The following is a 15,195-nucleotide window of genomic DNA, read 5'->3' on the forward strand; positions in this document are numbered from 1 at the left end:
AGACAGAAGCAGGGTAAGACAGGGCAGAGCAGTTTAACATATCCGACCACTGCGGCACAATGAATCATCTGGTTTTTTCCTGAGATCTTTGTACCTAGTGACCAGTTCTTCAAAATTAATTCCAGTATCTTGGCAAAAAAATGAAAAAAATTAAAGAAATCCATTCTACTCCCTCACTGATTTTAGGAAACTGAATCATGGGCAAAATGTGGTGCAAAATAGAGCCACTATTAAAAATAATAGTTTAGAAAGTAAATAATGTGCAGGGTTGGAAATGATTTTAAGACCCCCTTATTTGCTGCTAATATTATACGTGTTCCAGGTGTCTGAAAGACCAAGTCCTATAGAAAAATGAAAGGAAAAGTTTAAAAATAATTTAAGAGTCAGAATGAGGATATTTCTGTACAGAGTGGAAAGATTGTTCTTGTTTCATCATTTTAGACTCAAAGTTAGTTAAAGTACTCAAGTAATTTAAGTCTCTTAGGACTTAAGAGCAAGAAGAACAATGGTAACCAAAGAGGTGTCTAAGGACGCCTCCTGCCCATGGGTGCTTTTTCTGATCCACAACAGATAAGAAATTAAGAGTAAAGGTTTAGAACTTTTATAGCAATTGAATAATCTCTGCTGAATCACATAGAATATTGAGACTTCTACTTTGTGTATTTTTGTGTTTTTATTTTACTTTTTGTAATTAGTTTTATATAAAAATATAAGCCCACAACAAACTAGAAACTTTCAAAAATTGTCCTCTCACCATGGAGAGTTTGGGAACCCCTGGGCCGGGAGACCGCAGCTACAGCTGAACATCGGGGCAAAGGGTGCCCGCAGAAGGATAAAGTGAATACAGCCAATTAAACTCTACTTTACCCACTTCGAATTTATATGAATTCATATTTCAAAGGCCTGCTTCCTTTTACCTTAGACTGTCATTATAAAAAGTTGTTTTCTGCTATCGGCTTATCTGCATTGCTGGAAGCTATTTAAAAGAAAACAGCCTATGTTCAAAAACAGGTGGGAAGTTTAAGGTTTAGCGGTACTAGTTCATTTTCTGAAAGGAACCACAATGTCAAAAAACATGGAGAAGTTCTTAATTCCTGTTGGGAAAAGGAGGTACTCTCCTTTTTAATAAGAAAATTTGGGGGGGGGGAGGTGGGCTGGGATGGGAGTAAAAGGCAGAAAATGTGAACCACAATTGAAAATACAATTGAACAACAACAATTAAAATTAAAAAATAAAAATAATAATTTTAAAAAGAAAAAGAAAACTAAGCCACTCTCTTCTGATTGCAAATAGGTAATCACAGGGTTTCAGACTATTACTGCAGAGATACCTTGTTTAAAAACAAGGACCCCTGCAGAGGGAGGTTGATACTCCCAGGATCACACAGCGAGTGGATGCAGAGCCCTGAATTCAAACCCAGACAATGCTGCTCTCCTTCTGCCGCCTTCCCACAGAAAGTGCTCCCCGGGGGGAACCCTGAGAGGGGATGCTTATATGAAAACTTCACTTCCAGGTAGCTGAAATTAGTAATAAATATTAAAATAATGTCAAATGCTTATGAACCTCCTTAGTGTGTCAGTTTCCTCATTCTACTTAGAGCTTCCTGTGCACAGAGACTAATGTGTGTCCCAAACCGATTCGCACATCACTCAGAAATACACACCAGAGGAGTGCTGTCCTCCTCGCCTGTCTCCATGCTGAGACTGGTTTGATCTGCATTACCATCAACATGCTTCGAGAGCAAACCACCTTGATCCTTGTTAGGAAATAGTGGGATATCATTTATAACATCAGTGCATGTCCCTGACAAATAGCAAGTCCATGTAGAGATTACATAGTCGCTGTGAGGAATCCAGAATCCGCATTGACTAATTTAACCCATGTCTGTTCAGGGAACTAAACAACTGTTACTTCAAAGAAATATTTGCACAAAAAGAATAAAAATGCTAATCAATTATTTGGCTCTCTTATCTAGACAGTGCCAGGAAAATCCAGATTTTTAAATGTGGACAATAGAAATTTTTTCAGTCTGTATTTTTGGCATTGTTTAGTGTTAGCTGGAGAGTATAATCTTTAACTCGGCTATATTATTGTTTACTGACATTAAAATGAATAATTCTGCTTTTTTACCACACTCTAAAACATTTAGCATAATATTTTATATTCCTTATTCATATTAGTGGATTTTTTCTTATTTTTAAAAGAGTTTATTTGAGCCAAACCTGAGGACAATTGCCAGGAAGCAAGGTCTAAAATGCTCCCACCTGTAGCTTTTTAAAGACAAAAAGTACATGGTTCCTCAATTCTTAGCCTCACTGATTAAAAGTTAATATTTGATAAAGCAACCAAGCTATCAATGCTGAAATCATCCAGTAGGTGCAATAGATGTGGCCACTTCAATAACAGGAAAAATCCAGATTTCTTTTTTAAAAGCTCATGGGTGAAATGAGTGAAGGTGGTCAAAAGAGAGAAACTTCCAGTTATAAGGTGAATAAGTGCGGGAATGTAATGTACCCATGGTGCCTCTCGTTGACAGTGTTGTGTTGAGTATTTGAAACCTGCTATGAGAGTGAATATTAACAGTTCTCCTCACAAGAAATAAAACCTTTTTGTAACTGTGTGTGGTGACGTATGCTAACTAAACTTGTGGTGGTGATTGTTTCACAATATATACCTGGATCAGATTATATTGTACACCTAACACGTTATACACCAATTAAATCAATTAAAATAATAAATATGACGCTCACTGTATTATCTCGAGGTAAATTTTAAGTATGTAGACCTGGTCTGAGATTATAATGGCAGTAGTTCAGAATCTTCGGGTTTGAGCAATGAGCCTTTTTTGATGTCAACCTTGAACTGTTAGATTAAGTCTTAGTTGGTCTTGATCAGAATCGGTCTAGCAGTCAGGCTTTGGGGAGCTGAGATACAGACAGCACATACTAGTGATGCTGAGGGATTATGTGGGGCACAATAAAAAAACCCAGAAAAGTCAAAACAAAATAAAATCTAATTACATGGAGTTTCGCTTAAAACAAAAATTGATTGAGTTCTGCCCGAAGTGGCGTGTTGTTTCCTGCGCCAGGAACTACTGTGCGGCCCAGCAGGAAGTGTGCTGCGGAGCGGGATCACATTACACCCTTGTTTTATGGTTCATTTCACTTATTTAATGCAATCTGAGAACCTGCAAAAGGAACACGTTAGAAGGAGGGACTAGGCTTTTTGTCTTGTTTTGTTTTGCTTTTTTAAGTACCTTTGAATCAAGACTTTTTTTTCTATGAACACACTTTACAAGGTGTTCATAGTGCCATAGAAGCAGGACTTCCAGGGTTGCGCAGTGAAGACATTTCTTTTTCTCACACAATTTAAAGCGAGACACAAAGTTGACTTATGTCTAGCATCAAGTTCTGTCTTTCCTTGCCGTCCTATTCAAGTAGTTTTAACGTGAAGAATTACAACCATGACCATGAATGGTCTAAATCATCCTGAGTCCCTCCTAGGGTCTCTAGCAAGCCCATGGTGGTGGAGGGAGGGGTGGGAGGTTAGGAATATGTTCAAGATGCAACATAGCGATTCATTTGTCAAGCAAAAGAATGAGTTCATTTGACTCTACTGCTTGAAAATGTGTGAATTGAACAGCTGGATTTCCTTGGGATGGCATATGCCGCTCCTCACATGCTGTCTCTTTTCCTCTCCAGAGACCTCAGCATGAACAACATCAGTCAGCTGCCCCCGAGTCCTCTGCATGGTCTCCGCTTCCTGGAGGAGCTGTAAGTACCACTGCAGTCATGATGCGTCCAGTCAATGCTGGACGTATTCTTGTGTTTGTCTCTCATACTTACTGTGGGAACCAGAAAAAACAAGGCTGAAAAGCTGTCAGCACCGGCAATTTTGGCACATGAGGAAGCACTTAGTTGGGAGGGGGAAATAAAAGAATTGCTTATGATTCTGGAAATCAACTTATAAAAGAGTTTACCATGAGGCTACAGCCTTCTAAGGTGAGACTGGGCCAAACAAATTAAAATTTTAAAACAAAGGCTGTTTAAAAGAGCTGGATGGCTCTTTGGAAATAGTTAAGCAGCAGGATATTAAAAGTTTGAATACTGGTTCATGTTTATTAAAATAGCAAGTAAACCTATAATCAAAACCAAAAACTGCTGCTTCGTTCGGCTTGTGACAAGGAGTCCGCATTTCATAGCCCTAAAGCTTTTTGTCCTGATCACTCTTAATTTCTATTTTCCTACTTTTAAATTTAGCTTCCCTCAAGGCTTGAGCAGAAAAACATGAATCCACAGAGGACTGAAAACTGGGCTCTCCTAAACTCACTGTGATAAAAAATAAATAAATTACATTAAAAGGGAGGAAGCTAAATTGGCTAATGATACACAGAGAAATCTTGATTAAGTCTAGCAATCAATTTCCAGAAGATGAAAAAGAACTATATAAACCAGAAATCTGCATGTAAAAATCCATTTGATCCTCTTACCCTTTTGAGTGATGGGGACAGAGGAAGTGATGTACCATGGTAGTCTTCGTGAAGACAGTTTGGCACCATCAGCTGAGTAAATCCTCTGACTTTTGATTAAAGGAATTGTTTAGGCAATGACCTCTTCTCGAAATACTTTTTAAAAATAAATCCTAGAACCAGATCTAATTTGGGAGTAATTTAAATTGTTGATGTACCACATGACCCACCGTGGGAATTGGAAAGAGCGTTTCATCACAACCAAATTACACTACATCAATCTTTTTTCCCCCAAAAGGACAATATTCTCATATTTCTCCCCTTTAGTTTATCTATATTTATTTTGACACCTTATATTTTTAACAAATGCTATTGTTTTAATACTTAGTTTGGCTGAATATGCCCAGATTATTATGGAGGGGTTTGCTAGGGAGGCTTAGGTTACTAGGCTGTTCAGCGCATTTTAACCCCTTGGAGAGTGGATGTTCACTCTGGGCTGTCCAGAAAGCTGCTTTTCCATCTTCTTTTTTCTCTCTGGCCATTCCTGTACCTCGAATTTAACATTCCTCAAGGTTGGGGTCATGGCTGTCTCCCTCACCACTAGTGTGTTACAGATGATACATTTTTGAAGAATGAGAGAATGAACTTGTAAGAAAGCAAGATGTGTGAAAAGAGCTTATACAAGTTAGCTGCCTTGGAATAAAGTTAGAGATTTAGTTGGCATAAGCCAATCTTTTTAAAGATTAATTTTAGTAAGCTTCAAACATCAGGATTATTTTCTTATTTACGTGCTTCTCGTCCTCCCACCCCACCATAACTGACATACAATACTTAGTGCTGTTTATCCCCATATTTTTAAGGCATGTATTTCCTATCCTTTTCTCTTTCATTTCCTTATGCAATAGCAAAAGGACACCTCAACATTATACCATAAACTGAATTAATAATAATTCACTTCCCCAAGGACTTTATTTAATAGAGTCCCTCCATTAGTAACCCAACTTATTCAAAATAACTCTTCTTTCTTCATGAGATAAATATTAATTCAGTTCCAAGGCCAGTTTTTCAAAAGATAATTGAGAAAAATCAGGAAACAAAAAGAAGAAGGGAACTACCATTTGAAAATGCTGTTTGTCTGAATTGTCTTTTTTTATATCTCTGGAAACTCCATCAAGTATCTTGACAATGGAATCATAGCATTTCAGAAATAGAGAACACCTTTTAAAGACCATTCCATTTTCTCATTCTGTTCTTGAATTACCTCTGCTGAGCTGGCCAACTTGCTGAATTTAAAAATGAGACCACTTTCCCATGTATAATTCTGTGTTGCACCTAATGATATTCTGAAGACATCATTATTTATTTAGTAGCAAAAGGAGATAGTATTTATAGAACATGGAAAAATGATTAACTCTACTTATTTTTTTTATTCCCAAAGCTAAATTTAGGGGTTGCCTTTATTATGTTGCTAATTGTTTCTATTAGACTTAGCCATGTTGAAGTCTATGTTCTCTTTGAGAATATAAGTTCTTCAAAATGATGTAATTATAATGACAACAATAGCTTGCACTGTGCAAAATGTTCTACCCATATTATCCAACTGGATCCTCTTAACAACCCCATAAAATTAGATATTATTATTTCTAGTTCACAGAATCATTTTTAAAAAGCTAAAGTATAGAGAAATGAGAAACTCACCCAAGAAACTGGAATCCGAACATGTCAGAGCTAAGATTCGAACCCACTTTCAAAGCCAGACTCAGAAAGTAGAAAGAGGGTCAGGAATTGTGTGCTCCATCTGTGCTTTTCTCTTCCTCCACAGCACCTAGTCCAGTGGTTTGCACAGTGGAACACTTTAAAGCTTTTAAATTGAGTTTGTGAAGATAGTGTGTATATGTGTATCTGTGTATGTGTGTATGTGGGGGAATGAAAGCAAGAGACTGAGAGAAAAACTGACAAAAAGCCATCTACCTAGCCGGTAGGGATTGGGTATCCAAGCTATTCATTCACTAGGATCATATATTGTCTATGTGAAAAGTATCATCAGAATTTTCAGGCATAGAATTTCACCAACTTAGCATTGCTCAAAAAGTACAAAACCTTAATTAATGTTTTTACATATGCGTGCATATAAGTAAGCAGTATATTTCACATAATATTCTGCCTGAACTAACAGATGACCAACCATACAGCTAGATAGACATTAGATACCTGTCCTTTCATGTGTGTTTATTATCTTTTATGACAATTAAGACATGATTCTGAAAGTAATTCTTTCATTCAGTTTATTCAGCTCATCTCTATGCCTTATCTCTTTATCCATTAAGTAGAAAACTGCTACTGACACTGTCAATAGTACTAATAGAACTCAAAACTCAATTTTTTAAAATCACTGTTAATAAACCCAAGTTACCAGTCTTTTCCCTTAGTACCAATTATGCAATACAGGGTGGGGCAAAAGTGAGTTTACAGTTGTTCATATGAGAAGTAATATCATAATTAATAAATAATAACACAAGAATAAACTGTGTTTTGTGTAATCACAACTGTAAACCTACCTTTGCCCCACCCCATGTATCATTTCCCTAGTTTAATTCCTTTAACTATATTTTAAACCCTGCAGACAGCCCTAGCTCATTCCTCATCCATCACTGGAACTTACCACCCCTGCCACAGTTCAAAGTGCTCTAGGAATCAGTAAAGCCCTAGAGGTATTCACTGACTTCATATTTAAAAAAATACATTGTAACCCTGGAGAAAGTGACTATCTGGAATAAATACCTAAGAAGAAGAATAAAAGCCATCATAGTTACGGTATTTTGGACTATAAGACGCACCCCCAAATTTGGGAGGAAATGGAAATGTGTCTTATAGTGCGAATGCAGCTTACCTGGCTCACGGTGGGCGGGGGGCAGCAGTGGAGCTGGGTCACAGGTTACTAAATATTTTACCACACATTTTGCTTCAAAGTTTTTTTTTCTCTTTTCCTCCTCTAAAACCTAGGCACGTCTTACGGTCTTACTTACGGTCAGGTGCATCTAATAGTCCAAAAATACGGTAAGTGTCTCTCCTGACATTCTGAGACACTTACTTACTACCTGTGACACATGTTTTGGCACACTCAGGTCTCATTTGTTATTTATTTTTTACAAATCTACAAGGTCACCAGACACGCACAGGCCAAACGTCCTGCTGGTGCAATGCGATAGCGCAGGAGGAGAACTCTTCTCTTTAGGGGGGCGGATGGGGACAGGGAACCCCGTTTGATCTAGGTGTGCCAAGGCTGCACCGTGTGGAGGCAGAAGCCCGGGACTCCTGTCCTGTCCTGACCCTGCCGTTTACTACCTGGTCATCCGCTTGACCTCCCTGCGCCTCAGGTGATGCTGGTGAAAGCTTCCCAGCCTGTGTTTTGAGATGTTTGTGAGGATCAAGTGAAGTGATGATGAAAAAACTTTGGTAAACTAATTTACACATTCAGTTGTAGTGGTAAAATTAAAACACTTTCAAGAAGCTTGTAACTTCCTTTTTTTTTTATTTCATGAGCTTCATTTGGACAGGTATCCAGGGTTTGTGAGAGAAGCTCTTCCCAAATATGAGCTTTAATGCTTTAATGACACAATCAATGTAGACAGTTCTTTACCACATTTTCACATCCCGACCAATAATTGCATTTCCCTCCAACAGTATCTCCCCCATTTTTAGTTATTCAGTTCTACTAGGGACTTAATGTTAATGTTTGCTATTTGGACACATAAAAGATTCTATACTTGGTCACTTAGAGTGTGGCTCAAATGTTAGGAGCTAATTGTGCCTAATGCTGGCATCTGCCCATTCCACTAAACCTAGGTTAGTAGTTCGATTAAACCAGAGGGAGATGAATCGTTACCATTTCAAACAGTCTTAAGTTCTTTATTTCCAAGTAGTATTTACAATATTCCCAGATTCTAATGCTACTGGAATCAAGTACCTGATTTAGGAAGAAAATATGAGAAGCCCTAGGGAGGTGTCTTCTAAGTTTCTATTGTCCCCTCGCCCTGTTTGCTCATACTATGATTGGCCTTGAAGAATCTTTATGTAAATAATAGGTATCTGTTATTGCATATGAAATTTATAATGAGAGATACCACCAAACTTCCTGAAAGTACAACCTATGCTTGTTAGTTCTATTTCCCTACCTTGTTGCAGAAAATGGTGAGAGCTGTACTGCCTGTCTTTTGAGACATTCTTTTCCTGAAGATCAAATGAACTGACAATGAAGGAGCTTTGGTAAACTGTAATTTACATATTGGATCGTGTTAGTGAAATGAAAACACCTTCATGCCCAGGAGCAATCTCCCCGCCCCTCAGCTGTCACACTTCATAATCTCTTGCCTTACGGTTCTGACAATTGATTATAAATGCTGCTTCTTTGAAACTTTTTTTTCTCCAGTGTTATTTCATGAAAGTTGTTTTTGCTTCTCTTCCAAATGTCTCTCCATAGAGGATGTAGGCATTTAGATATCTGACCCTGTGTGTGTATGTGCATAAATATAACTGTATTTATGTGTGTGCGTATTATAATACACATACATTTTTGTGTGATAATTAGGGCACTGTTCTGAAAGCGTCCTACCTCTCTGCCTCCTGTTCTCTTTCCCTTTAGCATTCTATTCCAACTCCTATAAAATTTAGACATTCCCCCGGAATTTCTGCATTTAATTTTATTGTATCCCTGCTCAGTACTTTACAAGTAATTCAGTTCAACACATATTTTTTGAGCCACTGGGAACATAAGAGTGGATATAACTTGCAATGGTTCAGTCATTCATTCATTTAAGAAATGCCCACCTGGGGGAGTTTACAGTCTAGTGGGGAGACAGACAATAAGCAAAGAAACAGCCATCCCTGTTTGAGTGTGACGATCAAATGTTTGACTGTGAGAATAGTGCTGATGAACACAAACATGATTAGGCAGAAAATAATCAACAAGAAAGGGAAAGTCTCTATAAGAAGGTAACACCTAAACTGGGGTCAGGAGGATGCGGAGGAGTTGGTGGCCCTCACAGGTGGGGTAGAGTGGTCCTGGCGGGGAAGTAACGTGAGCAGAGTCCCTGAGACAGGAAAGAATGTGACGTGTCTGTGGGTCTGAAAGAAGATCATTGTGGCTGGAGCAGAGTGAGAGAGAAGGGCTGTGGCATGGGATGGGGCTGGAGGAGAGGCCCAGATCAAGCAGCACAGTTCAGACACTGGATGGAACGAAAACAAGAGCAGTGGGAAGCCATTGTAGGGTTGTATGCAGCTTACTCAAACAGCAGAATTTGTGATGTTTTAGAGTGTCTCTGATTTGTGTATGTAAATGTATTGGGGAATTATGGAAGGAAAGAGACCCATTAGGAGGCCATAGACCCATTAGGAGATCACTGCAGTTGTCTGGGCAGGAAACCCAAACTTTGAACTATTTCTACTATATAGATGACCCCCAAATCCATATTCCTAGTTTAGATGTCTTTTCTCTCTGACTGCTAGCTAGACTGGTGGTTCTCAAAGTGTGGTTGCCACCTGTGGGCTTGTTAGAAATGCAAATTCTGTGCCCCACCCCAACCTAATAAATCAGAATCTCAGGATTGGGACCAGAAAACTGTCTTTCAAAAGATCTCCAGGTGGTTCTGATGATAAAGTTTTAGGACTACTCCAGGACAGTAATTCTCAAATCCTGAGCAGTTCCCAGACTTACCTGGAGTGCTTGTTAAACCACGCCTTGCTGGGCCCCACCAGAGCTTTTTCAGTAGGTTGGGGACAGGAGGGGACGATGTCAAGAATTTGCATATATAGCAAGTTCTCAGGGAATGCCAGTACTGCTGGTCTAGGGAACACACTTTGAGAATCATCAGGTACCTAAGTGACATCTCCACCTACTCCACAATACTTCAAAACTTAACAGCATGGGACCGAATTCCTCCGTGCCTCCCCCCGGGAAAGCTTTCCCCCTGTCTTTCCTGCTTGCCGTCAGCAAGTTCCAGTTATCCTATCTGTCATTCTTTGTCTTCCACCCTATCAACCATTCCCAAGTCTTTATTTTAACCTCACCATTCTATATTGTCTTTCTACCTGTTTACTCTATTTTTATCACCATCTAGTTCAGGGTCTTATTGTCTCTTCTGGATAACCGTTAAAAGCCGTCAACTAACAACCTCTCCCAATTCTTGCAACACTGGAGTGAATCATTGTCTCTGGAGTTGGGGGACCATAAAGGTCTCTGGGTTAATTTGTCAATAGTGAACTATGAGAAATCTATTGCAGTTTCCCACCTTGAATATGCATTAGAATCACTTGGAGCATTTTTAAAACTTCTACTTACCAGGGATCATTCCCAGAGATTCTGATTTAATGGGGCTCAGTGGGAACCCAGACATCACTTGTTAAAATCAATGGGGTGGAGAGACTGAGACCCACTGGGATCTCAGGGATCTGCTGAGATCTGCTGGGATCTCCCCCTGCTATGGAAGCTCACAGCAGAGGAAGACAGTGGGAGACTCATCAGTTGATTGAATGCCGGGGTGTCAGCACTAAAAAGGAGCTCTGAAAGTGAGAGATGACTCTGAGGGAGGTTTTGTGTTTTTTTTTTAAGATTTTATTTATTTATCTTTAGAAAGGAAGGAGAGAAACATCAATGTATGGTTGCCTTTCATGCATCCCCTACTGGGAACTGGCCTGCAGGGAACCAGGCGGCAACCCAGGCATGTGCCCTGACTGGGAATCGAACTGCGATTCTCAGGTTCGCAGACCTGTGCTTAATCCACTGAGCTACAACAGCCAGGGCCTGAGGGAGGTTTTGAGATCAGGTGGCAGGAGACTGATGAGGCACAGTCAATAGAAACAGGACGTTCTGGAGGAACAACTGGTATTTCAAAGGCAAGAGGATGTCTGGTTCTGGATGTACTACATGGCAGGCGCCAGCAGGACAGCCCACTGCAAATGTCGATAATGCAGTGAGAAAGGGGGTCTGGGGCATGATGAGCCTGTTCTAGAGATAACGATGGAATCATTTACAAAGAGGTGATTGTGGACGGTGCTGGGGTAGAGGAGGACCTTGAGAGAGGGTATAACTGTGTTTCCCAGTGTGTTTCTCTATTAAAATCACCTGGACTGCTTATTGAAAATGCAGATTTCTGATTCCTTCCTCCAAGAAACTCTGATTGCTAAATCTGGGTTGAGGCCTGGGGCTCAAATTTGTTATGGCTCCTAAGGCAATGGCAATACACACTGAAGTTTGAGCAGCACTAGAAAGAGGGGGAAAAGGTGTGAGGACAGAGAGTGAGGACCATCTATGTTTGGAGGATGAAAATTTACAAGAGGGCTAGCAAGAAAAAGAAAGACAACCCATCAGGGGTGAGAGCAGCAGATTGTGCAGAATCTGGAAGCCAGTGGGAGGAGGACTTTGAATAAGAAGCAGTGAGCTCTGACTGGTGTTGCTCAGGTGGTTGGATGTCTTCCCCAAAACCGGAAAAGTCGGCAGTTCCGTTCCCGGTGAGGACACGTGTCTGGGTTGCAGGTTCCATCCCCAGTCAGGATGTGTATGGGAGGCAACCCACTGATGTTTCTCTCCCTTCTCCTCTCTCTAAAACTAAAAATAAATAAAGTCCTTAAAAGGAAACTTTAAAAAAAAGCAATGAGCAACAGTTTTCTTATGGATAGTAAGTGATTCAGCCATTTCTGTCCTTGCATTATTTCTGTTTTTGACCAACTTAAGCTCCAGACCAACCTACTTTTAACCAAAGTTATGGTTTAAAACCCCAAATTTTAAAACCAAAATGCTACATTGAACTAAATTTTCTTGTGTAAACTTTTCTGGGTAAGCATGAGCAGATAACTTGACTTCTCCTGGGCTCACTTTCCTTCTCATGAGGGGAGTAATCATGTCACTTGTTTAATATGATTACAATAATTAAATATCACAATGCATATAAAGTATTTAACATTGTGCCTAGGACTTATGAGTTGTTTAGTAAAGGCTAGGTACTATTCGTAGCCTAAAAGCATTGTGCATGCCATACTGAAAGTGCTCAAAGAAATGGGTGGATTGAAACTTGGTAAGTAATGAAGAGGAGTATCCTTCAGTGTTTTCTGATCTGGTCATGAAACAAACCTGGGAGCCACCTTGGAACCGCTATGTCAGACCTGAAGCAACTTTAGGCCTATAGCCAACAAACTGTCTTTGGAAACAAGAGCAAATGATTGATCAATAAATATTGACTCAGCTTCTTGCTCTGGGCAGGCAGTTAAGATTCCTGATCTTAGAAGGTTACAATCAAACTGAGGGGTGGACTACATACAAAAGAGACAATGTTGTATAGAATACGTCCAATAGGAAAGTTGACCGTGCACTGAGGCAATTAAGGAAGACTTCAGAAAGGAGTGGAAAATTGAACTTCATTAATGTCTGGTGAAAAACACCACTGGACATATGCCCACAAAAGTATCCCCCTGTTGTCCTGAGGAGTTCATTGACTTAGTCCTTGAATTTGAAATCTGACACTTTTTATCCTATCTAATGAAAACAAAATGGACAGTTCAACAATACACTGTTTTCAGAAGGAAGACATTTTCCATCTCCTGGGTGCAGCGACAGTGGCCGGGGCAGAGCCCACAGGACAAATCTGGGCACGCAGCCCTCATCCTGGGGAGGGGTGGGTAGTGGGGTGGACATTCCTGTGCACTGGGTGGCCTTTTCCCAAGCTCACGTGTCCAGTGGGATGGACTGCCAGTCTCTCCTTGCAGCCTCAGTTGAAGAGTGTGGTAAGACAGGCATACAGAAATTTTCTTCCCCTCTTTGACCAAGTATTGGTTGAAAAGAACACTGTGGAAACTGTAACCAAAGGAGGCATTATGCTTCCAGAAAAATCTCAAAGAAACGTATTGCAAGCGACAGTAGTAGCTGTTGACCTGGGCTCCAAAGGAAGGGGTGGAGAGATTCAGCCCGTTAGAGTAGAAGTTGGTGAGAAAGTTCTTCCAGAATGTGGAGGAACCAAAGTAGTTCTAAAGGGCAAGGATTATTTCTTATTTAGAGATGGGGACATTCTTGGAAAGTATGTAGACTGAAATAAAACAATATAAATGGCATCGCATGAAGCTGCCCATTCCACTGAAGCTCTGAAATCATTCATGTAAATAATTTCTGTGTCTCTTTTATAATAAACTAATGGTATCCAAAAAGAACAAGGTTTTTGGCTGGATTTCACCAGTTAAATATGCTTAGTTTGTGGTGGGCAGCAGGGAGATACCACAGTTTTTAAAAATTGCAATTTTTTAAGGCATATTAGGAAAGACACTTTTTCTTCAAGGGAAGAAAAACAGTTGATAGAATGTCATAATCTTTGTATCCAAGGCTGCTGAGTAGGCTTCAACAAATCGTAACAAAAAACGAACTGCGGAGGGTTAAACTGTAAGTATCTGGGCCCTGCTGACTAGCATGGGAATGGGTGTCCAGCCTGAGGCCCGCGGGCCACATATAACCTAGGAAGACTATGAATGAGGCCCAACACAAAATTGTAAATTTACTTAAAACATTATGAGATTTTTTGTGTAATTACATGTCACAATGTATTTAATGTGTAGCCCACAGATGCCAAAAGGTTGGACACCCTTGTAACCTACCACAGATGGGCTTGGTCAGGCACAATGATGCATTACTGCCAGCAGAAGCAAGACAGCAGAACACAGCTGACTTCCTGTTTCACCCTACCTGTGCCTCACTCTTTGATGACCCAGACCCTGGCTTCTGTGTGGATGAACCCAAAGCCAAACCTGTGAAAGTGGTGGCCGCCCCCCCCCCAAAAAAAGGAGAGCACTTAATCAATGAAATAGAATCATGGACAGTTTATGTTAATTGACTATTATGTTTGTTTGTTTTTTATTTTATTGTCTTTCGAAAGTCTCTAATAACAATATTATTGTGGTGTATTTTTTATGGTTTTGGTTAACTTTAGGAGGTTTTTTTTCAAATGGGAATATTTTGAAATCAGAAGAGAAAAACTTTAGAGATTTTACATTTAAGTGGTAGTTTACAGTTATTGGGTGAATTATAACACAGAAGAGTGAAGGGAAATTCAGAAATAACAATGGAATCACTGAAATTAACATTGGAAAAATCACAGAGAAGGAAAATAGTACCAGAAAGCTGGAAATAGACAAGGGTCATCCTGCTGTTAGCCCTCACCTAATTTCTAGAACAAGTTAATTTAGCATGTCTAGAATATGCACCCTCTAGATCTCATGTACTTGTAAAAGTTAGAAAGTAAAGCAGTAATTTCTAGGAGCCAGCATGAATTTGCCAAGTAATCTGAAAGGTCTTCTTTTAAATCATAAGGATATCATATTCAAGTTAGTTCTGCTGATTATTTAAGTAGCACTGTCATTACATAGTTTCCATGCTCTATAAGAAAAGACTAGATTACTTAGATGCAACTGGAAAGCAACAATGTTTTTTGTTTTACATAAAACCTGTCTGAGCTTTGGTATCTTTATCTGCAAAGAGTGGATAATAATAATCTCTGATCAACCTCCTGATACCAAGTATGGCAAAGTGCTTTTAAAATGTAAGCAATATGCAATAAAGAAATCTTACAATAAAAACAAAAAGGAAAAGCAGGTAGATGAGAGAAAAGAATAACGGTAAGCAGGAAATATACATGTAAGGTAAAAACAGTTTTAGGGCAGAAAAAAAGACCTTAGTGGAAGAACTCTATTTT

At 39.5% G+C, this 15,195-nt stretch overlaps 2 protein-coding genes across 4 annotated transcripts in view; both read left to right on the top strand.

The window, feature by feature from the left end:
* The window catches only part of LGR5 (leucine rich repeat containing G protein-coupled receptor 5), a 153,435-nt gene that overhangs the window by 53,735 nt on the left and 84,505 nt on the right, over positions 1-15,195 (top strand). For all 3 annotated transcript variants that reach the window (XM_037132167.2, XM_037132168.2, XM_037132170.2), the window contains exon 2: positions 3,702-3,773. In XM_037132167.2, the coding sequence (XP_036988062.2) occupies positions 3,702-3,773 (72 nt within the window). The remainder of the gene's footprint in view (positions 1-3,701; positions 3,774-15,195) is intronic.
* LOC119039426 (10 kDa heat shock protein, mitochondrial-like) lies at positions 3,981-13,546 on the top strand. Its single transcript, XM_053661857.1, has 2 exons — positions 3,981-4,001; positions 13,226-13,546. The coding sequence occupies exons 1-2, from the start codon at positions 3,981-3,983 to the stop codon at positions 13,544-13,546; spliced, it is 342 nt and encodes a 113-aa protein (XP_053517832.1).

This window comes from Artibeus jamaicensis, unplaced genomic scaffold, assembly GCF_021234435.1.
Source record: "Artibeus jamaicensis isolate MK-2021 breed Jamaican fruit bat unplaced genomic scaffold, CSHL_Jam_final contig_233, whole genome shotgun sequence".
NCBI lineage: Eukaryota > Metazoa > Chordata > Mammalia > Chiroptera > Phyllostomidae > Artibeus > Artibeus jamaicensis.

Excerpts from the sequence above, each read along its gene's own strand:
- LOC119039426 (XM_053661857.1), top strand. The coding sequence starts at position 3,981 with ATGAGGCTACAGCCTTCTAAG. Across the intron at positions 4,002-13,225 it reads TGAGGCTACAGCCTTCTAAG|CCTCAGTTGAAGAGTGTGGT; the intron begins GTGAGACTGGGC and ends CTCTCCTTGCAG.